The 25,692-nt window shown below is 27.1% G+C and overlaps 3 protein-coding genes across 3 annotated transcripts; 1 reads left to right on the top strand and 2 right to left on the bottom strand.

Annotated features, from left to right (window-relative positions):
* Positions 1-1,464: 1,464 nt before the first annotated feature.
* On the bottom strand, positions 1,465-12,306 carry LOC132938285 (PAN2-PAN3 deadenylation complex catalytic subunit PAN2). The gene is made up of 17 exons (XM_061005034.1): positions 11,993-12,306; positions 11,846-11,899; positions 11,060-11,250; positions 10,815-10,984; positions 10,044-10,373; positions 9,772-9,979; positions 9,408-9,697; positions 7,196-7,292; positions 6,736-6,960; positions 6,106-6,354; positions 5,322-5,616; positions 5,090-5,256; positions 4,261-4,435; positions 2,609-3,121; positions 2,409-2,538; positions 2,131-2,352; positions 1,465-1,826 (listed from the first exon to the last, which is right to left on the bottom strand). The coding sequence occupies exons 2-17, from the start codon at positions 11,895-11,897 to the stop codon at positions 1,550-1,552; spliced, it is 3,591 nt and encodes a 1,196-aa protein (XP_060861017.1). The 5' UTR covers positions 11,898-11,899; positions 11,993-12,306; the 3' UTR covers positions 1,465-1,549.
* A 5,619-nt stretch (positions 12,307-17,925) lies between these two features.
* Positions 17,926-20,372, bottom strand: LOC132939668 (ubiquitin-conjugating enzyme E2-22 kDa). Its single transcript, XM_061006964.1, has 5 exons — positions 20,018-20,372; positions 19,589-19,741; positions 19,451-19,533; positions 19,047-19,210; positions 17,926-18,224 (listed from the first exon to the last, which is right to left on the bottom strand). The coding sequence occupies exons 1-5, from the start codon at positions 20,078-20,080 to the stop codon at positions 18,088-18,090; spliced, it is 600 nt and encodes a 199-aa protein (XP_060862947.1). The 5' UTR covers positions 20,081-20,372; the 3' UTR covers positions 17,926-18,087.
* Positions 20,373-22,172: 1,800 nt separating this feature from the next.
* Positions 22,173-25,250, top strand: LOC132938527 (actin-related protein 2/3 complex subunit 1A). Its single transcript, XM_061005416.1, has 8 exons — positions 22,173-22,535; positions 22,621-22,778; positions 22,859-22,967; positions 23,331-23,627; positions 24,096-24,277; positions 24,453-24,556; positions 24,655-24,832; positions 24,950-25,250. The coding sequence occupies exons 1-8, from the start codon at positions 22,475-22,477 to the stop codon at positions 24,983-24,985; spliced, it is 1,125 nt and encodes a 374-aa protein (XP_060861399.1). The 5' UTR covers positions 22,173-22,474; the 3' UTR covers positions 24,986-25,250.
* The last annotated feature ends 442 nt before the right edge of the window (positions 25,251-25,692 follow it).

Below are 25,692 nucleotides of genomic sequence, written 5' to 3'. Positions count from 1 at the left end.
TAAATTTATTAATTTGTCTATTTGCATGAATGAAAATATTATTTCAAATATTAAAAATTATTAAATATTACATTTTACATTATTGCTTGTTATGGTATATGCATATATATACATATTAATTGTGTTTTAATTTAGTAAACAATTTGAATGATCATGATAACAAATAAATCTACTGTATTCTTATTTTATGTATATTAAATTACAACAATTTATTCTAAAAATATAAATAAATAAATGCTTAATTATTAAATATGATGTTGATAGTTTTGTTTTCATTTAATACAGGTTACCTATTTGTTTCAACCAAAATAATCAATTTGTCGTTTTATGTCACTATTTTAGATGTACCTTTGTAACTTCTGGACACAATTATTTTGGAGTAATCTTAATACTAAAATCACCCATTAATATTTTTGTAATATGTAATTCACAGGCACAATTTGAGGGGGGCTTGGGTGTGCTTAGCACCCTGAATTTCGAATTTAGCACCCCCAAATGTGTTCATATTAATTTACATTTTAAGCTGATTTCTATAACCATAAAATAACATGTAAAAAAAATAGAAGGGCTTTATCACCCCCAGATTTTTCATTGAAATTGCGCTCCTGAATCGTAATTTTACTTTAAGATAACTCAAAAACATAAAAAAATTATTCTGCGTAAATGCATTTTGTCTATATTGTGCGTGGGATAGAGAGAGAAAACAAACAGTGCGCTGAAATCCTCTTAAAGAAATATTAATCATCGCTGACCAAACGGGACAATCATAGTGACTAATGGGTAGCCCGGGAAGATATCTTTTCTGTGCAATATCGTCAATCCAAATAAACTATAAAGTATAGAGAATATGGCTTACTTTATAGTTTTCGATCTTAATATTTTGATGTGTATCAACGTATCAGGGCTACCAAAATGGCATAATTTTTAATGGTAACATCAAGACCACGCAACCATATGAACATGTATAGTGTGGTACTATACATGTTCATATGATAAAATATGGCAGGATAAATATACATAGTAGTACATGCTATGTAATATTTTTGCATATTAATTATTACTTGTTACAGACCACATTATAAAAATAATAATAATATTTTATGTGTTCATGTGTGTTATTCTAGTAAAATCTAGTGCTAGTATGGAATAAAATATAAATAATTAATTATATTAATATTTTTCTAATTTGTTTTATGATTTTTGATATTTTTAATTATTTCAGTGAGTGAAAGAATTTACAATATACTATATTCATTAGCCCATGAGGTCTATTGAAAAAAATTGCTAACCTTTGAGTCTTTGACAGATTGACCTATTTCTTCACTTAATATTTTTGGAATAAAAAATCAATAAATATTTATCAAAGCTTAAGATTTAAAGAGCATCAATTTCCAATCCAATAATATGATATTTCTGTCTCATTTATAAATGATATACCATCTATAAACCACTTAAATGCTCATATGTATATTAAATTTATATATATTTGTTTTTATAAAAAATTTTTTAATTAAAAAATATTATATTATTTAAGTATCACACATTTGTTCTATTCCCCAGGCACTGCCCAGAGCATCTCTTTTCCACGTTTGTAAAGCTCTTCTAGTTTTGCTTGCAACGTTCCATCTTCTTCAAGGGTTTTGTAACATTGATATAACTGTAATGCAGCTCGGGCGTCTTCAACAGAGTCATGAGTAAGAGATTGAATTTTATTGCCTAAAAAGTGCCAGGCCAAAAACCGTAACGATACATTCCGTTGATGTGGAAGTCGGAATAAGGCTACAGTATCAATTACTTGTTCCGGTGGTACCATCAAGTTGATCATTCTACAAACATTAATAAATACATAATTATATAATATGTATGAAATAAAAACATAAAATTAACTATAAAAATTAAAGAATGATTTTCAAATAACTTCAAATAATGTTTACATACAAACAATTTAATGAATTAAATTTTAAAATGTTACAATTTATAATTAATCTCTTAAAATCAATATGTAGACTGTACTTATTGAAAAGTTATTTAAATATATAAATACAAGGAAATTAAGTATAGTAAGATTGAAATGTTACAGCCTTAAATCATCTTTGATAAATCATTTAGTACACAAAAAAAGTTTCTAACCTAAAATCATTGTATAGACCATGGCCAATAAACTTAATTCCATTGTCGACCAAATATCGCAATTTCATATATGTGGACTTGAGAGTGGTAAGATTTTTAGAACTTTTACTAATGTCTAAATCACCAGGGTTGATACCAGAAAATTTTGTAAGGTAATCAACAACTTGCTCTTGAGTTGAAATATAATCATCTATAAAAGGTTTGCCTTCATTTGGACCTTCACTGTTAACATTCAAGTATTTAAAATAAAATATAATTTTAAAGTTGAGAGTATTTACCCTCGAATACATGATATTCTTGCCACAGCCATTTGCACAGGTTTTATTGTGGCCAATCGACCATCACTTCTTAATTCAGATTCTTCTTGATTTAGAGTAACAAATTCTGCATCAATAGCTACAAGTTCACCTAAAAAATAATATTTATTAAACATTGAACCAAATATTAATTTTTTTTTAAATATTTCTCATAGTTGTACCTGATTTAGGAATTTCTTCATCTAAGATAACATCATTACTATTTGATGAAGAATTCAAATAAACACTTTCAGTGAACACTTTAGCTGTAATAACTGGGTCACTAGCATCACTTTCAATATCAATAGTGATTTCATTATTTCTTGACACCCAGTATAATATACAAGGAATTTTCCAATCCAAACTAAACCAAACGGCTTCTTGTCCTATGACTGGGGATACACTAATGTCATTGAATATGTACCATTGCGGTGATGGGTTACTAGATGATATGTGTTCATGATAAGCTTTGCCCACGTTCACTATAGATACAAGATTTTTACGATCTTCATGTATATAGCATACAACAGCGTGTAAATCATATATATTGGAAGATTTACAGTCTACTTCTTCGTCATCACATTTAAATAGTTTTAATTCTCCATCGGCCTCAAGTTCGGCCCTGATACTCAATGGCAGCCATGAGTGTGTGTAATATAACTGAGACAAGCTCATGGAATTATTTGTTTCTGGAACTAAGGCATTAAATTATTTATATATTAATTAAACACTCTCTACCCAAGAAACCACATGCTAATAACAAAGGATGTAAAGTATTTAAAAATATTTAACTTTGGAAAAACCAATTTCTACAACAGAGAAAAAAACTTAAATGAAGCCATGATTCCAAATTCAATTTTAAGCTGCATCTAAAACAGCAATATAATGTTATGTACTTGTTTCTGTCTATATAGTTATTTGTTTCCTTTGTCACTGACAAGGTTTCTGATATCCCTTCATAAGCAGTAACATAATCAAATGTCAGTAATATTGTCGCAAACAGAGGTTTTCAAAAAAATGTATTGTGCGGTCTGGACGCGATTTAAGAAATAAATCAAAAAGTTATGGTTACCCCCAAAATCCATAACAAAACTCACCACAAAAATCTCATATTCTCATACTACTCAAACTTAAAAAAAAAATCAATCTACATGCCAAAATAAAACTAATCCAATAACATTCCAAAAATCTTTTGACCCAGCTATCATCCTTTAAATATTACCTCAAGTCCCTCATAAATCCACTTATCACCCTTCTCACTAAATTATAAATAAAATTCTTTTAAAAACTACATCAAATTCAAGTTTGGCTAAATAAAGAAATAAACTATTATTATTATTATGAAAGAAAATTTTTATGTATAAACATATTTTTATAAATCAATTCTAAAGTGTTATTATTAAATAGCCTCCTTCATCATGTTACTCATATTATTGTTAATATTTTAAATTAAATTAAATATAACACTAGAACAGAGGTATTAAAACTTTTTTATCCCGCAACTCTTTTGTGTGTTCACAATATTTTTACGCTCACAAATTATTATGAAAAAATTGATACAATATGAATACGATATGGCTGATAATATGGATGATAATAACAGTGACTTTAGTACTAGAAATAAAACTTCAAATAGTTACGTAATGTGTTTCAATATCATTTCAATAACCACTTTAATGATCATAAATAATATTTATATTAATTAATACATGACCTACATTAATTTTGGTTTCCGGTTCTTTCACAAGGCTCACTTCACCAACTCTCGCAACGCCCCTGAGCCGCGACACACAATTTGAATACCTCTGCACTAGAACATAATAATTTTTAGTACCTGCAGGCACTTGTCCAGGGTGCATAAATCGACAACTATGTCTGGTACAATTGCTTCCATATCGACAAGGTTTATTGAACGATGTTGGTGTACTTGGTGCTGTTTTTTGATCGCCAGATTTTGTGACAGCCTGTTTTATCAAAATGTCCATTTGTTGTTGCCAAAAATCTTTGTTCTGTTAACATTATAATATTTAATAGTTAATATGCATGTCTTTAGAATGTTTATTATAAATTTACCAGTCAATTTAGTATTAAATATTTAATTAACACAAGCTCAATATGGACATTATTTAGTTTTTGTTTAAATACAAAGTATTACTGATTTTCAAAACTATGATATGTTTAACACAACAAAGTGTTTTTATTATGTAGGTACAGTACAGGTTTTTAACCAAGTGTCCCACTCAATACTATGATCAAATTAAGACTGTAAAATGTACAGACTTTCACTAAATTTTCTGATTTTGTTCTAAATTTCAACAAATAGTTAAATATTAATATTTTTTTTTTTTGCTTTACTTTAATATAACCTATTTAGTATACGATCACAATGTTATAAAATATTCTAATTTTTTTTTTTGTCATGGCATCATCATTCAAGATAAACTTGTAAGGAGCAGCAACTAAATTAACTAACCCAGGTTAAGACTTCATATCCATAAACAAATAATAAAATAAAATCAGATTAAATACCCTTCTCGGACAAACTTTTAAATGTTTGTACTGCTTTTACAGCATTTATATAGTGACTTTAGATTTGTGAAATATCAAATAATAAAAATGAAGTCATTATTTATTAATTATAAAATAGTAAATTTAAAACTCACTTGTTTACTTTCAATAGCACAATTTACAGTTAAAATAGCAGGTAATGATTTCAATGTTCTATTCTGTAATGTTTGTTGAAAACTCTCACAACGTTCACACCAAGTTGTAGTAGTTTGTTTTGGACAAATGCTTTGCTGGAGTAAATCACAAAATGATTTAGATTTATCTACAATACAAATAAATAAATATTTTTAAAAACAACAGGTTGGCTAGCTTGTTTTAAAATTATACCATCACTAGATTCTGGATAAACCAAATTGCAGACCATTAAATTAGATTGCTTGCTGAACTCATGATTACATTTTAAACATTTATTAATATGAAGTTGTTTACAGCCAAATAATCTAGTTATTTCAGTTTCATTATAATCTTCTTCTTTATTTTTAATTTTTTTCCGAACTTGTTGACCTCCAATACTTGGAAAATCTGTATCTTTGAAAATAAATTTCCCTTGTTCATCAGTTAAACCTTTTTTTGATCTCAAGAGCTCCAAATGAATTTGATGCAAAATAAATCGATTCCAGTTCTAGTTAAAATATACAAATATTAAAACAATATTTTAATTGCAGTTAAGGTAATTAATTTTTAATACTTTCAATTTAAAATCAATTTAATAATTATAATTTGACTAACATGAATATTTAAATTTATTTCAATTATATAATAATCTAATCAGTAAATCAGTTTCTAAATAATTTAATAAAAATATTGAATAGTATTATATAAATTAAGTCAACTGAAAACTAAAATGTATAAAATACTTTAATTAATTATACATACTCTGTTCAAAATAAGTAACACAGTCAGCGGCGTGCTCAAGGGCGTGGCAATACTACACGGCCTGTATATAGATTGATGGGAACGACAAACGGGTGTTACCTAACTGCAGCCGACTGTGTTTCTTATTTTAAACAGAGTAAATATTAAAAGTATACAATATGAGAAAACTATACATATTTTCAAATATTAATATTTAAAAATACCTAATTATAATTTATTATTTAGTTGAACTTACTTGAATTAAAATACTGATATTGATTTTATTTTTCATTTCAGCGTTGTTATGTTCAGGCAGTATAAGGCCTAGAGCTGTAGCATCGTGAGCATTACGAAGTGCTCTTAAAAAATTTCCAGAATGACATGGTACCCCTTTAGATTTATTCATCATATAAAATAAAAACGATAATTCACAACTTAAGCAAAATTCCTCTTGACATATATGTGACATTAAAATTTTCCGCAACGGCTCCAAAAAATATAAAACCTATTTAAAAAATATTAATCATATTAATCTTGAATAGGTATAAAATATGTTATATTTTTTGGTATTTAGTGAAATTCCACCAAATAGTAGGATATTTACAACCGGTGGTAGGGCATTTTTAAATAATACTTGAAGGAATTCATAATGGACTATTTTTTATGTTAAAAAGACCCTATTTTTAATTCAACTGATCGATCTAATTACACAATTTCAATTTTGAAAAAAAGGTTTGACAAGTTAGATCCCAATACTGTGTGGAAGCTAATGTGTTAACATATAAACGTAAAATTATACTTATGATTCCATCATATAAAATATAATATATGTCCAAAGAAGACAATGTTGTGCATTTTAATATGTTAATAGTAAATAATAAATTACTTGAAGCATTGGATTACAGTATGAGTTTGGAACATTTGATTCTAAACCACTGAATCCAGTTTTATTATATTGTTCGTGGTCAAAATCTTCACTTTTAAATTTCAAATCAATTTTTCTATATCTTCTAGGTATTGCTACAAATGTTGGGGATTCACATTCTTCATCATTTGATTGGTTATGATTAATATTATTTTGTGACTCAGATACAGTGTTGAAATATGCAACCTAAAATTGAAAAACAAACAAACATTTTTTATACGGAATGATAAAATGTAAATTGCAAATAATGGTTGATTGAACTTAGTTAATTTTAACTTTATCTAAAATATCTCATTATAATATATTCTATAATATTTATATATTGATTACCTATGTGTACATACCATTGTATATCATAATTAATATTAATACAATTTTAATCAACAATAATAACATAATTATAAGTAACATGACTAATTACTTGATTTCGTTTGCGATTATTTGGGTTTGGAGCATAACCAACAGTTCCTTTCATTTTCATTGTAGATAAAATATTCATATCTATTGATGGTGTTTTCCTATAAGTACCAACATTAATATAAGTTTTTTTTTATTATTAATGAATAAGAGCAAATATTTATTTTTAACATGTATATTAGTACTAGCTGATCCCGCTGGCACTTCGTTACCGGTTAAATGTACTAATTCTATATGACTCAAACTTTGTTCAATTCGTTATTTAATATTCGGTGTATGGTGTATGGTGTTCAAAATTTATCTTAACTTTTCTGTTGCTCGGAATAAAAATTCTGATTCGCAGCAGTATATTATCAGGTAGGCAATCTACCTGCGGTAGATCGCGGACCCCATGCTGTTTGTACGTAAGTGTATGATTTAACTCTAAAGTATCAAAATTGTACAAAGTTTGTCATTTTTACTGAATTCCACCTTCGGAGGATTAATATGATCAATTAATACAAAAGCCTAACGCAACCGTACTAAAATCCGATGAATAAAAAAAACTAATTTACACTTTTTAAATTAGCCTATCTTCTTCCCAGGAGGTCTAATCTACACACAAATATTCATTTTTATCTATTCTATAAAATGATAGCATTTGTTTGTATGTTCGGGATAAACTCCGAAACTACTGAACCGATTTCGAAAATTCTTTCACCAATACAAAGCCACATTCTTTGTGAGTGTCATAGGCTAATTTAAAAAGGAAAGTGATCACCCCCGGTAGGTGCTCAAACAGGAATTTTGAGATTTACGATAGAAATTTTATCACATATTGGCAGTGAATAATTATAATCGTTAATTACTCCACTAAAACGCAACATTTTTGAAAATAATTTCTTATTGCACGGTGAAAATATGAGAAGAACCTCTATTCCAAATTTCAAGTCCGTACGTTGAGTAGTTTTTGAGATACAGCGATCAGTGAGTCAGTGGTATTTGGATTTTATATGTATAGATAACTAATTATTGACTAACATTATCGGACTTTATTTATGCCTAAAACCTGCTCCGTGATATCCTCTTTCATTTAAAAAAAACTGCATGACAATTGGATAAGAAGTTTCGAAGCCAAACCGTAACAAAGATTTCAGTTTTATATATATAGATTAATAGTGAATAAATATGTATAAACTTGCAAATTATGCTATTTCATAGAATAGTTTATTATTTTAGTTTTATAAAAAATATTTATCAATTAAAAAGTTTTATTTAATTTATTTTATAAGCAATTTGTGACATATTTATTAAGGCTAAGGTAGTATACATTTTTTTTAAAGATTTACGAGCAATTTAGGCTCTTCATCACCAAAACCACTTCCATCCATCAGTTTCTAATTTTCTATTATTTGCTGTTTCACATTCCACATTTCCACTCTAATTTTTTTGTAGCCAGAATATTGTCTTTCCATCATCTTTGTGGTCTTCTTCTTCTCATTACTATCAGACTCCACTGTTGTCCACTAAGCCAATGTATTTTCTAGTAATTATCAGTTCTATTATAACTTCTTGGATCATATTCTGTGATTTTTCAATTTTAACTGTCATCTGCCTAAGTTAGCAAAATGTGTCCTACATTGTTTCAGTTGGTAGGGTTTTTTTCTTATAGGATTCTCTAGCTCTATATTGAAATGAATTATGTATCCTCCTATCTTAGTATATTGTTAATCATAAAGGGTGATGATATATTGTTCATAGGTCATAACCTTGATATGGTTACTGGTGTTGGAATTACATGTCCGTATTATATTAACTAGTTTTGTTGGTATGCTATTCTTTAAAATCTTGCCATACTGTTTTCCTATTTAGGCTATCATATGCTTGTTTATAGTTCACTAATAACATGTATAAATCCTTCGCGTGTTTATATTATTTTCCATAATTTGCCTTATGACAAATATGTGATCAGTAATCAATTTATTTTACTGAATACACTTTAGTAATTCCCTGCTATTGTTGTCTGCATGTATTTGTGATATTTTTAGAACGATTAATGATAGTATTTTATTCCCAGTGTTCAGTAGTGTTATTTCTCTGTAATTACCAACTGTTTTCCTGTTTTCTTTATTAAAATGAAGCATATGATTTGACTTGATATAATTGTATAAATTATTATTTATTATATTCATGACATTTATTATCATGGGTAATTAGATTGTAATTTAAAAATTTACCTGTAAATTTTAGTAAGGAATTTCTCAGGTAACTCTGATGCTAAAGGTCCATCACAATGAGGTAATGGAATATTAGAATAATCAGCTAATTCATCTGTCACATTGATAGGACCACAAGGAGGTGGTTCCATTGGTTGAGCAAATATTGTTTCTCTTGCCAAAGTATTAAACTGAGTAGATGCTGTGGTAAATAAATGTAATGTGCTCACATTATCCCCAATAATAATTGCTTGACTTGAAGGAGATACATCCATAGAAAGGGCCATTGCTCCTTCTTCAGCTCCCCTCATCTAATTTTTAATTAAACATTTTTAGTATTTACTATATAGACCGTATTCTAATTGAAACTTAAGCTTTATTATACTTGGTAGAGATTCATATCTTGTTCCGTCAAAGCAACTGTATCCACAAGTTGGCATTGTCCTATCGTTGATACAACTGCAATACGTGATGAGTATGAAGTCATGAATCTCAATAAAAATGGTTCAATAATCATAGGAATAGATGAAACAGATCTCATCATTCTTAAATCATGTACAACTAAAAATTGATCCAGCTCCATGGATCCATGTCTAGTAACATAAAAATAATAGGTAGTTATTGTCAAAATTAAACAAACTATTTTATTCCTCTTACGTGTTGTTAAATCCACAGCTAACTAACAAATTATCGTGAACATCAAAATCAGATAAACTGCCTGTGTGTGCTTCTACAGTGTAAATAATTTTTGAAATATTTCTTGGATCTCGAAGCTTTATTACTCCAGTAGGATCTCCACAACATACAGTTCTATTAGCATTCTGTCTTAATATAGCACAGCCATTTTCTCCAGCATTTATAATGCTTGTTTCTTTACACAAATTTAGGTTAAACTCAATTAGCTTTTCTTGATGACCACCCATTAATATAGTATCTTGAGAACGTCCTAACTGAATTATACATTGCATTTCATTTAAATATTCTGAACTGAAATAATATAATTTTATATAAATAAATAGGTAATGATTTATATTTTTTAATTATTTGATGTTAAACTTTCATATAAGGCTTATTTTGTTATGTACAAATGAAAAACAAACAATAATTGTAAAATTGTATATTAATTTTAATATATGAAAAAAAAGGATAGTCGTTTTGAATAAAAAAATAAAAAAAATACTGTGATTAGAGTATAGTCTATATTTTAAAAAGTACATTGCAGTCATTTGTCTTTACATTTCATAAATGGTAAACTAGAGCCCCAATTAGTCCGGATTAATGAGGTTCTACAGTATTATATTATGAATTACTTTCAAATATATTAATTAATCTTCAATAAAGTTATTAATTGTATTTTTAAGCTGACATTGATTTAACTTTAATAGGCATCTCATAAAACAAACCTTAGTTTTATTACCATTTTATTACCTGTGTGTAAAAATTGGTAAGCCTCTGCGCATCTGACATCGCAGTGTAGTAGGTGTAAGAACTAACAGAGTAGAATCAGTAGTCAATAGTGAACGAATTTCTTCATCAGAATGAACTCTAAACATTGTATACTTTTGCATATCTGCACTATAATATGAAGAAACATAACCCTGCACAATATATATTTTTAATATTAGCATTTTGTTGGGTAAATTTAAAGTTAATTATTTAAGGAATTCACTTACCAGCTGATTTCCAACCCAAAGTAAATTTTCATGTGTATCAAAACATGTAGCTGTAATTCCATATTGACTGCAATTATCAGTCAATATTGTTTGAGTTTCTTCATACTCAGACCTTTGTCCATCTAATTGGTCTGAATACAGACTAGTATCAATTACTTCTGAGTAATCTTCTTCTGCATAATTACCGTACACTAAATATAAAATAAGTTTCAATTTTTAATGCTTAACTTCCTATCATTTTATATTGTTAATTATTTTTGTAAAGTAGTTTTAGGTATATGGTCGTGTTTATAGTAAACTGTTTGGAGTTAAACTATGTGACAGAAACATTTTTATAGTACATACTGTATAGACAATTAATCAAGGATGAATCACTCGTAAATTTGGAACCACTTATTATCTAATACTATTTTTAAACCATTGTTTAAATTTAGTATTTTATAGTATAATAATAATTAATTTAGAGCAACATAATTACTAAACAGTCCAATCGACAAATATGTATTAATTTCTCATACTTTTTAAATAAATGTTCTTAAGTACTAATATAATTTTCTTAGTGATTGCCTATAAGCTATAAACACTTAAATTACTGATATGTTTTAATAAGCCTGTTAATGAAATATTCCCCACCTTGCCATCTGTATCTTAAAGTATAAAAACTAGACAAAAGAAAAAGTTACAAAATAAATATATACTCTAAAATAACAGGGTTAAATAAAAGAAAACATTAATCTATGTATAAATGGTTAATAATATTATGATGACAAAATATGGTTCACTTACTAATCATGTCTGAAGTTTCATATGAACTTATTACTGATCTTGTAAACTCCATACCTAATGTTTAAGAATATTTAAATATTTAAATGTTAATCACAGTTACATTGATCATTGATGTGAATTAATATCTATAAAATATAATTTACTTACTTTTGTAACACTAATTAAGTGTTGATGAGATTTAAATCCATGTATTTAAATAGCCAATACCTACTCACAAATATAATCATTATTATTCTTATTTGACAAAAGTAAGTTGTAAATAACTTTATGATGAGCACTACATTTTAAATAATTATATTCTGGTGTAGGATAAAAGTATATTAATTAACATTTATTAAATAGCATAGAGAAATTTAACTATAGAGCCATATTAAACATTGTTATAAATTATTGTTCCAATAAATTATAAATTTTAATAGGTAAATAGTTACAATCAATTGCTTTATGGAGAACAATATAATATTATTATATTATACTACACTATATAGTTATAGTATTTGGTAGTAAATCCAGACGCGGAATTTACGATATCACACAATTTATAATCACACTTTGTTTACATTTCATATAATCAAAACTTTAGATACAAAACACTAGATAGCTCTGCCTCAATGAATTTTTTTTTGTTCCTTATGGAGTGATTGGCCCGATCGAGATTTGACTATTTGATGCTCAGGCCGCTCAGGGCCCCAACACTAAAAGGAAAAAATTAAAAAAACTTTCTTTACCTTACACTTGTAGAATGTGGAAAAAAAGGTGGGCAAATGAGTTGGTGCCGTTTTTCTGTAGTGTTGTAGATGTCGAATGGTAATTGGGTCACTGTAAATTGTAATGAATGTGTTAAATTTTAATTCGATAATAAATCATTGCATAGGTATTACACTAAGTATATTTTTAGATTCTGAGCAGAACGATGAATGTATTGATTTTACAATGACGTGTTTTTTTTAAATATTTTAACTTTTTAATTTTTGTGTCTGTTACCACTATTTGGGACAGTAAAACCGTTTCGTTTTTCTTCAACAGTATCTTGTTCGATGAGAAAGTGAATCTAGATGGTGCATTCGGGAGGTCAAAATTTAAAGTAGTCCCAATTATAGTTTTCTATAAAGCATCGAGAGAAACCAGACTTGGGTAGTATTCCGAATACATTATTTGGAATACTTTTTAAGTACTCCGAATACTTTTTTTTGAAAGTATTCAATACGGTATTTCGAATACTTTTTACAATTAGTTTTCTGAATACGGTATTCGGAATACTTAATACTTTTTTAACGTCCAATATTAATTTTAATATAATTTATAACTAATAGATAGGTATTATCGACATTATAATAATGTTCATTTATAAACACAGAATTAAAAAAGCAATATTTTTGCTATTGAAATCTAAATCTACAAAAATAGTATTCGAAAAATATTTGGAATACTTTTTTTTAAGTATTTGGAATATGTATTTGAAATACTTTTAAAAAGTAGTTTACCCAAGTCTGAGAAAAACAAGAGAATTTTTACGCATAATTGGTTTTTGTTTTGATTTTTGGTGTAACTTTAAAACAGATGAACATAGTTATACATGCCAAATGCCTATTTTACATGCAATTTTTACTGCTTGTTTATATTAGCATTTTCTATACACCATAAAATTAAAATATTTTGCGCTAGTTACAGAAATCTTCAGTTTTCATTTTTTTTGTTTTTTTTCCCTATAGATGTCAATAAAATTTTATTTGTTGCCACAAAGTAAAAAAGCTTGAACATTTTACAAGGCTCCTACCATATTGTTACTACGATATTTTAAAAATATTCAAAATTCCGGTCACAATTTTTTTTTATAAGCATTTATAAAGTTCAAATCTTGACAAAATAATTAAAAACCACGAAAATAAGCAAATTATTTTGAGTAAGAAATTCATAAAAAATTTTCTTTTTAAAAATATAATACAAGATTCTTCATAATTTTGTCTACCTATTACCAATATCAAAAACAAATAAGGTCAAATTAAATTTTTATGAGCGTTTGGAGTTCATATTTTTACAACACAGTGACCCACTTGTAACCTACTGTACAGCAGAGTGACACCCACTTGCCCACCTTTTTGATATTATTATTATTAATAAATTAATAAAAAACGAAAATATCTTATGCAGTTATACCTATAGGCTATAAAAAGCTCAAAAAGAGTTAACCTTATTTGAAACTTGCATCGTGTTTGGAAAATGGTCGTATAAACATTTTATTACAATTTAAAGATCTACGGATTATTATTTATTATATAAAAAATGCCCTAAAAAGTATAAAATCCGCTAAAAATGCAAAAAAAGCACTAAAAAATGTTGTGGTTAGAACATGGCGGAGTACCTACTTGAAATATGCTGGGCTTGAAACCTGAACATTTTACTCAAAATATAATTTGCACATGTTTCATGATTTATTAATTTGTCAAAATTCAAAATTTAAATGCTTATAAAAAGAAATTGTGACTGTATTTTTAATATTTTTCAACTGCCATTGTAAAAATATATTAGGAGTCTTGCATTAATTTTTCTAGATTTTTTACCTCTACGAATAAAATTTTATTGACATATATAGAAAAAAACAAAAAAAAAATGAAAACAGATTTTGCGTAAAAATTCCCGTTTTTCCTTAATTTTTCTTTTGTTTTTCAGGGTGCTTTTGAAAACTACTGAGAAATGTTTACTTTTGACCCCCCCCCCCCCCCCAAAGTACCAACTAGATTCACTTTCCTATCAGAAAAGATACTGTTGAAGAAAATCTAAGCATTTTTACTGTCCTAAAAGGTGATGACAGACACAAAAATAAAAAAACACATCATTGTAAAACCAATACATTTATCCCTCTGCTCAGAATCTAAAAAGGGCACTTATCGAGATAACAACTATTCTATCTCTCAAGCCAGTCAAGCCGGACCAAGCAAGAGACATTTACAAAATTTTTAAATGGTTAAGTGGTTTCGAAGATTAGCGTGTTCAGACATCGTGACATACTGACATGAGATTTATTCATAGACCTATAAACTAATGGACAGCGCATTCCACTCCGCCCTGCCATCAATGCACGGGAATCATATAAGAGAAAGAAAGAAGAAAGAACTAAGAGAGAAAAGAGAGAAAGAACATAAAGGGGGTAATCATTGACGTATGAAACTATTACTATATTTCCCCCACGATCTCTTTTCTCCTTTACTCTATATCGTACCCCAGACCTCTCTCTCTAAGCGCTGTCCATTAGTTTATAGGTCTATGGATTTATTATAAAGAAGAAGATATCTAAATATTTTGAAAATGTCATTGGATACAGTAAATAATTAAAAACGTAATGCAAAAAGTTTCAACTATCGATGGTTATTCGTTTTTTAATTACAACAAAACAATAACATTTTCGAAACATTTAGACTAATATTTTAAGCTATTTGTAGCCCGTTATAGCCTACGACAGGGGTTCCCAAACGTGTTTGGCTCGTGGCGCCCTATTTGAACAAAGATTTTATTAGGGCACCAAATGATATCATGACTAATCATAAAAAATAGAAAATTTTAATAAAAACCAATACAAAATTGTAATGGGTAATAGGAAAATATGTATTTCATTTAAAACGTACAATATAATTTATACATTTTTTTTACATAATATTGTAATCTTTTCAGTTTTCCGTCACTGCTATCGGTGGGTTTTCAAATTTATTTTTGGACCATATAAAATTCTACGGCAGCGCGGCGCACAATTTGGGAACCGTTGGCTTATGGGTATTTGAAAATCTACCTTGGGTACTACCTACTACGTATACTTATTATGCGCAATAATATATAATATATTATTGCACATAATACGCATAATAATTAACGTGGTACCAAACTAACCATCGCCGTTGTGTTCGGGTTCAGTCGACTCTATAGCACGATTAAAGATATATCTTAAATATAATATATCTAATGTATAATATATCACACCAAAAACACTTGGTTATAACTCCGTGTAAAAAAAAGCTAAGTTAAATAAATAAATAAATTTAGTAATGATTAAATCTTTAAAAGACATGATATAATATGGAAACTAAGTAAAATGCCATTTTATAATATTACGAATACCTATGATGACAAATAGGATCAATTGTAATGTTAAATACTTAGCCAACATATTGTTTATACATTATTAATTACGAAAAATACTATAGTGATTACTTAATTGTATTTATTTAAGTATACTTCTACGTCCTGCCAAATAGTTAAACAATATGTTGACGTAAGTATTTAACATTACAATTGATCCTATTTGCCATCATATGTATTTGCAATATTATAAAATGGCATTTTACCTAATTTCCATATTATATCATGTCTTTTAAATATTTAATCATTACTGAATTTATTTTTTTTTTAACTTAGCATTTTTTTATGAAATAAGTCGCTATTTTATTTGACTGTTATATCTAATATAATAATAATAATAATAATCCATATAGTATGCAACGTTGGCCTCCTGTTGTTATATCTTTTTTTCGAAAACTATAATGTACTTAAACATCTTTTCCACCACGAGGCCAGCGTTCCATACTTATAGACATATCGTTACATCTAAGATCTAACCCATATTTTATTATTATGTTTAATAATTGATGTGTAATGGCCAATGGGCTTGAGTTATTGATGGCAAATCACAGAATTAAGAGCATATCTAATGTATAATATTATCTTTATTCGTGTTTTATAGTAATTAATATAGATTAATAGATTATAGATGCATTGTATCCTAATGTCCTATGTTAAAGGTACGTTTTCCCTGCAGCGTCTGGACTCTGCGTTGAGAGTTACTAGACCAGTCCGGACATAGGTTCGACTTACTACCCCGTGATGTTCCACTGTTCGATGCTGCAGGGAAACCATACCTTTATAGGGTACCTCGTACCTACAACAAATACGACAAGTATCGATGAAAGATTTCGAAAGACCTATTGCTGTTCGAAAATCGAATTGCATCTGATATGACAAATTACAAGCTGCCATGTTCATATTTGGAATCGTCGTGAGAACACACCGTTAAATATAATAATGCAATAAAAACAAATATCATAATAGAAATTTTTAAATATTGTTTTTAACTTTTTATACTCAATTATTTGAGCCTTGGGTATTTTAACAATATAAAAAATATTAATTTATCATTCATTAATCTCCTAGACTCTACAGATCAACTTATCATACTTAAATATACAATCATACAAAAACACAATACTTCAAGGACAGGCATAAGGGTAGCTAAGGGGTGGCCTGTAAATATTTTGGGTGGCCAAAAATAAAAGTACATTATTAAAACTATTGATTTTTGAAATAATGAGTTAGGACGCCATAGAAGTTGCGCCTCTGAATCTTTCTAAGTTTAACAATTTATCTTTAGATAAAAGCACACGAGAAAAAATAAGGAGAATTATGAGGTAAACCTTTGGGTAGGAGAAGTGATGACCTAATGGGTGTAAACAATATCAAGCACAGTATTGTTAATCTTAACACAACATTTTTTTTAACACAGCATTTTAAAAACATCCTATAAACATTAATGTGTAATGATCAACAAAGATTACTTCTCAATAGTGAGATTTTTTCAGCATAATTATTGACACCTATTAATTAGAGTTAAAATTAATTTTCTATGTGGAACAAGAAAGCTGTTTTATCATTATTTTTTTTTCACTAAATATTTAACTTTTTAACTTTTTGGGTAAGTATGCTTCTAAATATCTTTCAAATTTCTACACATTAAAAATTCAAATATATCAATGAAATTCAAAATTGGTTATTTTAAATTCAATAGAATATAAGACATAATATCAAACATATATTTAAAAAAATCAATAATAATTAATGATATTTATTTTTAGTATTATTTATGACTTTAAAAATGTCTTTATTCCTAATATGTGATAATACCTATACATATATTATATCAAATAAATAAATATATATATATATGTATAGAATATATAAACATAAATAAACATACAATAAAAATGAAACAATGAACTGAGGAAAATATCTTAGCTATAAAATAAATAAAAAAATAATTAATTGAAAAATATACTATTAATATTATTTGCAATCAGAATTGTGTAAAACAAAATTTTAAATAACACAGTGTTTAGAAAAACTCATTATAATGTTCAATATTTTACATTGATTTAATGATAAATTTAGTTTTAATCATAACCCAAAACAATTAGTCCATCCTAACTAAACAGTTGTTCTGTAGCTCGTTCCAAATCCCAATTGTAAGTAGATAATGCTCCACGTGCTTGATCACGTTCTATTCCCATATCTATGAGACGCTGAATTTTGGTGTCAAAGTCTGAATTTTTATTTGGACCTAAAACAGCATTTGCAACAAAAATTATATACGCGATTAAAACAAAAAAAAATACATGATAGATACTATTTGTAAATATATTATATAGTTAAAATTAAATATACTTTTAAAATATATTTTTTTTAATTGATTAAACCAGTATCTCTTATAAATGTTTTTTTTTTTTATTTTTAAATGAAATATACAATCGGGTACCCTGGGGGCACAATAAGAATATAGGCTAAAATATTACATTAACATGACTGGGATTGATGAAATAAGTCACCCAGTAGTGACACTTCCTATTGACTTGACTAACTATTTTTTAACCGTTCATTCTTTTTTATTTTTTTTTCCTTTTTCCTAACTTTTTAGTTGTTTAGGAGATCTTTGCACCATTTTCTTTTTAGTCGTTGATGAGGATTGATTTCGTTTGATGCTAATTCACGGATTAAAGGATTTGTGTGGGTTATGAGACGATCATGAAAACGTTTATAGAAGTATTTTGCTTCTTCTTGGACAGTTTTTTGATGAAGATCGGTGTGGAGGGTGTGATTTGTTATGTACGGGGGAGAGTTAGTAATTTTTCGTAAAGTAATATTTTGAAACGTTTGGATTTTTTTAAGATTTGAGATTTTGGCATTGCCCCATAGTTGGAGACCGTAGGTCCATATAGGTTTGAGTAAGGATTTGTACATTAGTAATTTAGTGTTTAAGTTTGTGTGTTTATTATTAATGAGGAGTGTTTTAAGCATGCGTGACCGGGAATTCAGCTGCAGCCGTTTAGTTTTAGTATGGTGTGCCCTGTAATGAATGTAATTGGATTACTTAAACTATTTATACCTCCAGCATAAACATTAGTCCAGTGGCTAGCTGTTTTAGCGAATATTTCTGGATACTCTTTATATTGTTTGGCAACAACAGCATCCTGTGGATCGTCTGGTTCAGCAGCTGCCATAAGTGCCTGTAGAGACAACAGTACTGTGCGTAAAGTCATAGCTGCCGCCCTATTAAAGTATATTAAAATTAATAACTTATTGAACAAAATCATAAGAGTAAGCATTATTTGTATATGACAAAGTTGGAAAGATACTGAAAAAAACTAATTGGTAAATAACAAATTTTAAAAATAGGTAAACCTTTATTAGGTTGAATGGCCAAACTGGTATGGTTTTACATTTGTTATAGTTATCGTAAGTATATGCACATTTAATTACTTAAATATATTCAAACAATTTTACACTTACCATTGATCTTTTAAAATGTCTAAACAGATAGCTCCAGTGACGGATGAAATATTTGGATGCCATATTTTAGTCATGAATCGTACCTATAATTTTTATTAAATATTTATTTGATAAAAATGAATGCAAAAGTCTACTTACTTTAGGTGGATTGAAAGGATACGTCTCTGGCACTTTAATTTCCAAAAAGAATGTACCCCCTTCATATGGTGTATCAGGTGGGCCAGCAATTTCACCTTTTAATTCAGTATAGCTATCACCAATTAAGTCCACTTTGATTGAACATTTAGCAAGCTAAATTTTATAAAATGCATTCATATTTATAATAAATATTACAACAAATCAAATTAAATAGTAGAAGTATATCGATGATGATTAATAAAGTAATTTATATTTTAAAATAAGTCCATTGTTATGAAACAATAATTATTTCACAACATTTTTATACATAACAAATCGAATAATAATGTTGTATCTAAATATTATAACTGTTTTTTAAGATATTAAAACAGTGTTTTAAAAAACTAATAAGATATTTTTGTCAAAAATAATTGTAAATTAATTAGGTACCTCTTCGCTCTTAATGACTTCTTTAAATTCCCTTTTGATTCTCTGCGTCGCAATGTTATTCATTATTTAAATTTTTAAATTTTCAAATTAAAAGAAGAATAAAAATGTAAGCACGGAAAAACCTATAATATTACAACGACTCAATTATCACGGACTCACGCTAACCTAATAATAATTGCGTTTTACAGACAAAAGAATTCTGTATAAGACTTAAGGTTTTGTGATAAAATTATGTTTATAAGTTGCCATATAAAATGTGCTACTAACGTCGGACTAGACTAAAAAAAGTTCAGTTCGGACTAGTCCATAGAAAAATTATTACAGTCCGCCAGTGAAAAGTTAGTAATAATGTATACAATACTGATAACACACTCACACAAGACTCAACATGGCACGTTTGATAAAGATTTAGAAATTGGTACCACAACTATAATATTATTAGTCGTGATTGGTAGTTGGTACCATTAACCGTAATATGACTGTCTATAATATTCTGGTTCTGTATATTACTGCAGCTATCAGATTATATTATAATCAGTGTTCACCACGGACTAAGATCATAGAGTAATTTATATTACTCTATGACTAAGATATATTAAGGGTACTTGTCAATACAACATTTTTCGGTAGGTCAAAAACTGTTTATATAATATTATATGCATAAGAAAATGTCTAGTTTCATTAGTTTTTTTTAAATTTTTGTCAACATAAAATGTAATACAACCGTTGAACGGTCCTCATAAGATGCCGTCAGTGGAAATTAAAAAAAAAGTTGAGCGTAAATCCTGAATATTTTTTTTATGAGCGTCTGAACTTCTGAAGTTAAAATGTTGACAAAATACATCAAAATCACAATTCACGAAAATTAGCAAATAATTCGATGTTTATATCTAAGATTTGAAATTTTTATACAAGATTCCCTTTAAGTTTTTCTACAATAAAAAAAACAAAGGAATAAGTTTACCGGAAAGACAAATTCATTTTCTTATTTTGTCGTCATTCAAAAACTAAAAACCGTAGTTGACATTTTCATCAAATTTTTATTTTATGATTTTCTATACATGATTATATTTTCAAAATATTTCGAATCGTTTCGAGATATTTATAGACATATTCAATTTTCAATTTTTTTTTTATAAATGTCAATAAAATTTTATTCGTTGGGTTTGAAAGCTTGACAATTTAATATAAGGTTCCATATAATATACTTTGTTATAATGGTAGTTGATAAATATTAAAAATCCATAAGCATGATTTTTTTTTGTAAGCATTTAAAGTTCAAATTTTGTCAAACTTTACAAATTTTTTATTAGTTAAAAATTAATAAAATGTTCAACTTATATAATTAAGGATTGAAAATATAAAACATGATTCCGCGGAAGTAGATTATTCTGTAACCAAAAAAATTAAAAATATAATATATACATATAGTTTTTTTTATAGGTTTTTGATTATTTGAAGTTTAAGTTTGGACAAAATTAGATATTTAAACGAAGAAGAACAATTTTAGTTTTTATATAATTTGAAAAATATTATTTGTGGGTTCTTGGAACTTTTAAAGTTTATTATTATTTACTATATATAAATAATATTAATTCAACTTACCGGCTACCGTATTAATAATAATATAAATTATAAGTATAATATAAAATATTGTTAACGTCTCCGCTCAGAATCGAAGTTTTTTTTTATTTTACAAGTTGACTAACTGAGGGGTGAGCCAAAGTTTTAAATTATGCATGATGTATTGATATTGTATTTATCATATTTTTTAACAGTATTCATAATTTGGTAAAAATAATGTAAATGTGTGAATAAGTTACGACATTACACCAGAAAAAAACATGAAATCACACGGAACATTGTAGAATTGTAGATTAATTGTTAAAAAAATACTCATAATACAACATGCACGATTGCATAAATCAAAACTTTGGCTCAATCTCACTTCTTAGTAAGTCAATTTTTAAGATAGAAAATAACTTTGAAACAAATTTAATTAATTCAAATTCGTACACAAAAAGGGTGGTTACAATAAAAAAAAAATGTGTCATGTTGCGCATATTATTGTACAATTATATTGTACATAGTGTCATACTGTTTATCACTTAATACGGAGTGCTACACTGCTGAGCTGTCTGTGAGCCGCCGCCCGCCAGCCAGTTTTGGAAGTTAGGGTTTGGGACTTGATTACTCACTTCTCAGTTCTCACTTATTTTCAGTATATTTGTATATAGTATATTATTTTATAGTATATTTGTGCACACTTGTATACTTGGTGACTAGGTAATTTGTTGAAGTTTGGGACTTGGCGGTTGCTAAGTTGGATAAGGACTTTTATCGTATTTACTATTTAGTACTATATCAAAAAAACCATCTAATAATTAAATAAAAACATTTTATTATAATTTAAAATAGTATCTAAAAGTTTAGTTTTAATTTATTCAATTTAGTACAATGGAATACAACTTAGGAGATAATCCAGTTACTTCACATTCATGGAATGCAAATAGAACTCGTAAGTTTGATTTAATTCACCAATTTATAGTTTGAAGTATATAAAAAAATGTTATTAATTCTTTAATTCTAATATTATAATATAGAGATAGCAGTAATTCCAAATAGTAATGAAGTGCAAATATACAAATATGAACCAAATTTGAGTGACTGGACATTGTTAGATAATCTAGATCAGCATGGACTTCTAGTAACTGGAATTGATTGGGCACCTAACACTAATCGAATTGTTACTTGCTCAGCTGTAAGTTCTATTAAATGTATATATAATATATATATATATTGTTATTTATTTATAATTATATTACTTTTATCATTTAATAGGATCGTAATGCATATGTATGGACAATTGATGACAAGGGAAAATGGAAACCAACTCTTGTATTATTAAGAATTAGTAGAGCCGCGACTTGTGTTAAATGGTCGCCCAATGGTAATTTTGTGAAAATACATTTTTATGTGGGGTATCAACATTTAACAGAATATTTATAATTTATTCTCAATTCTTACCGAAAATTGGTAGTTACAACAGTGTTTCTTTTATATTTATAACATAAAAAAATGTACTTTACCATTGAGAATAGCTTTTTGAAATGAAAATATGTCACTTAATTTGCTTTACAACTTACTTTAAAAATTATATTAATTTCTTAACTACATGAAAATGGTATTAAAATAACTAAACATTACAAAATGTACTACTTATATTTTTCTATGTTGCTTCCAGTATTTTAAAATATATCATCTTATTTATCATTAATATTATACTAACCCATGATTTTAAAATTATTTCTAGAGAAAAAATTTGCAGTTGGTTCAGGAGCTCAATTAATATCTGTGTGCTATTTTGAAGTAGAAAATGATTGGTGGGTGTCAAAACATATAAAAAAGCCAATCCGATCTACAGTAACAGCGTTAGATTGGCATCCAAACAACATGGTATTAGCTACTGGTACTGCTGATTTTCGAGTTAGACTGTTTAATGTACATATGAAAGAAGTTGACCAGTGTCAAAAAGTAAAAACCGAATGGGACACTGATGATACTTCTGTGCCAAATTTAGTTGCTGAATTTACAAATTCTTCTAGAGGAGGTAAATTTATATACTTTACTCAAATGTAATTAGTAATTACATAAAATTATTCATTACAAATGTTTTTATTAATAATATACTCTTATTGTATAGATATTTTACTATTTTAGTATAGTCTATTCGAAATAGTTATATTGAAAAATTTTCATTAAACAAAATATTGCTGTAAACCTATGTATTTTATATATTTAAATTATGTCACTTCTAGCAAGCTATAGGTACATTATATTTATACATAATTTGTTGATTCTTAAATCCCATTAACATAAAAATTGCTTTTTGAATGTTAATTGAACCATACTATAAATAATAAACATATATACATATAAGTTATAACTACTCAAACACATTCAGTAAACTTAACAATTCAAATTGTATGGATAATAATACAATTTATGATACAAATTTATATAGTGTACCTATAAATTTATGTGATTTTTATTTTTACTGAATTAATTATATTTTTAGGTGGATGGATTCATGGACTAGCATTTAATAAAACTGGTAACCGATTATGTTGGGTTGCTCATGATTCATCTATTACTATTGCTGATGTTTCTAAAGGAAGCATAGTTGTCAATAAATTAAAAACAAACGAGTTACCTTTCATAAGCTGTATTTGGGTTTCTGATCGAGCATTAGTTGCTGCAGTGAGTTCATAATTTTTATAAATTAAAATACAAAATTAAGAAAGTACTAATCAAATCTATTCAATGCAGATCATTATGATCAGCATTTTAAATTATAGTACATTTACAATACGTACAAATAGTAGTACTAAAGTTTTAAAAACTAAAGTCTAAATTAATATTTTATTATAAATAGGGTCATGGATGTTGTCCAATGTTGTACTGCATTGACACCAATAATAAAGTGCAATTTGTTTCTAAAATTGACAGTTCTCAGAAAAAAGAAGCTGCCGGTTTAAGGTAACTATACACAAGAAATCTAAAGAAAATATATTAAATTATGATTTAGGTTTATAATAATTTAAAAGATAATTTTATTTATAAAATATGTTTTCTAGTGCAATGAAAAAATTTCAAAGCTTAGATCGTCAAGCACGAATCAACAGTGACTATGAACTTGATACTAAACATCAAAATACATTAACATGTTTGCGTGTTCACACAGAGTCAAATGATGCCGTTCTGAAATTCACTAGTAGTGGTTTGGATGGGAAAATAATATTATGGGAACTCAACGTAAGTAACATTTTATTTTTGTCTCAGAAATTTAAACAAATTTATTTGTACTACTATACATATATATCTTTGTTACAAATTGAAATATAATAACTAATGTTTTTTTTTAAATTTTAGAGTTTAGATAAATTACTCCAAGGTCTAAAAATCTAACCTCAATGGAACTACAATTATATGTACATAATTCTATTTGATTTCAATAATTACTTATACTGTTACTAATTATTTGTTATTTTATTAAATTATACTTTTTTACATTATTTATTATAATTTTATTATTAAAAATATTTTGATAAATACATAGCAATATCATTAATATTTTTCAAAATATTTATTTAATTTATTTTGTCTACGTATATCTATTTATATGTGGCTAATATAAATAAGAACAAAATAAATAAACATTATAACAATAGAATTTATTGCATACATTTTTTCTGTTTATGTCATTCTGGTGTCTATTAAATATTTAACAAAGCATTAAATTAAAAACAAAACAACTTGTGTCAAATGAATCCTATGATTATTTTCAACATGATATTATGTTTCTTAAGTTTTTTATTGTGCTACTAGGAGTAAATATGAAAAATAAAAAAACGGACTACCTACATGTAAGCTATTGATATTGGTGTACTAATTTCTCTAAAAAGATTATAATATTCTCTAGTTTTATAACTATAAATCATTATATTATCTGTCACATAAATTATGAGTAGTTGAAAGGTAATTATTTTATATAAAAATTAAATCTTAGTAATACCAGTTGAAAATGTTCATAATGTATGTATACATAAGACACAAAAATATTAAACATTGGTAACCAGTAAGGTTCGGTTTTTATTGTATTATAATAAACTAGC

The sequence above is a fragment of the Metopolophium dirhodum genome, chromosome 2, assembly GCF_019925205.1.
Source record: "Metopolophium dirhodum isolate CAU chromosome 2, ASM1992520v1, whole genome shotgun sequence".
NCBI lineage: Eukaryota > Metazoa > Arthropoda > Insecta > Hemiptera > Aphididae > Metopolophium > Metopolophium dirhodum.
The sequence above is the reverse complement of the archived record's forward strand: the minus strand, read 5'-3'. Positions and strand labels throughout refer to the sequence as shown.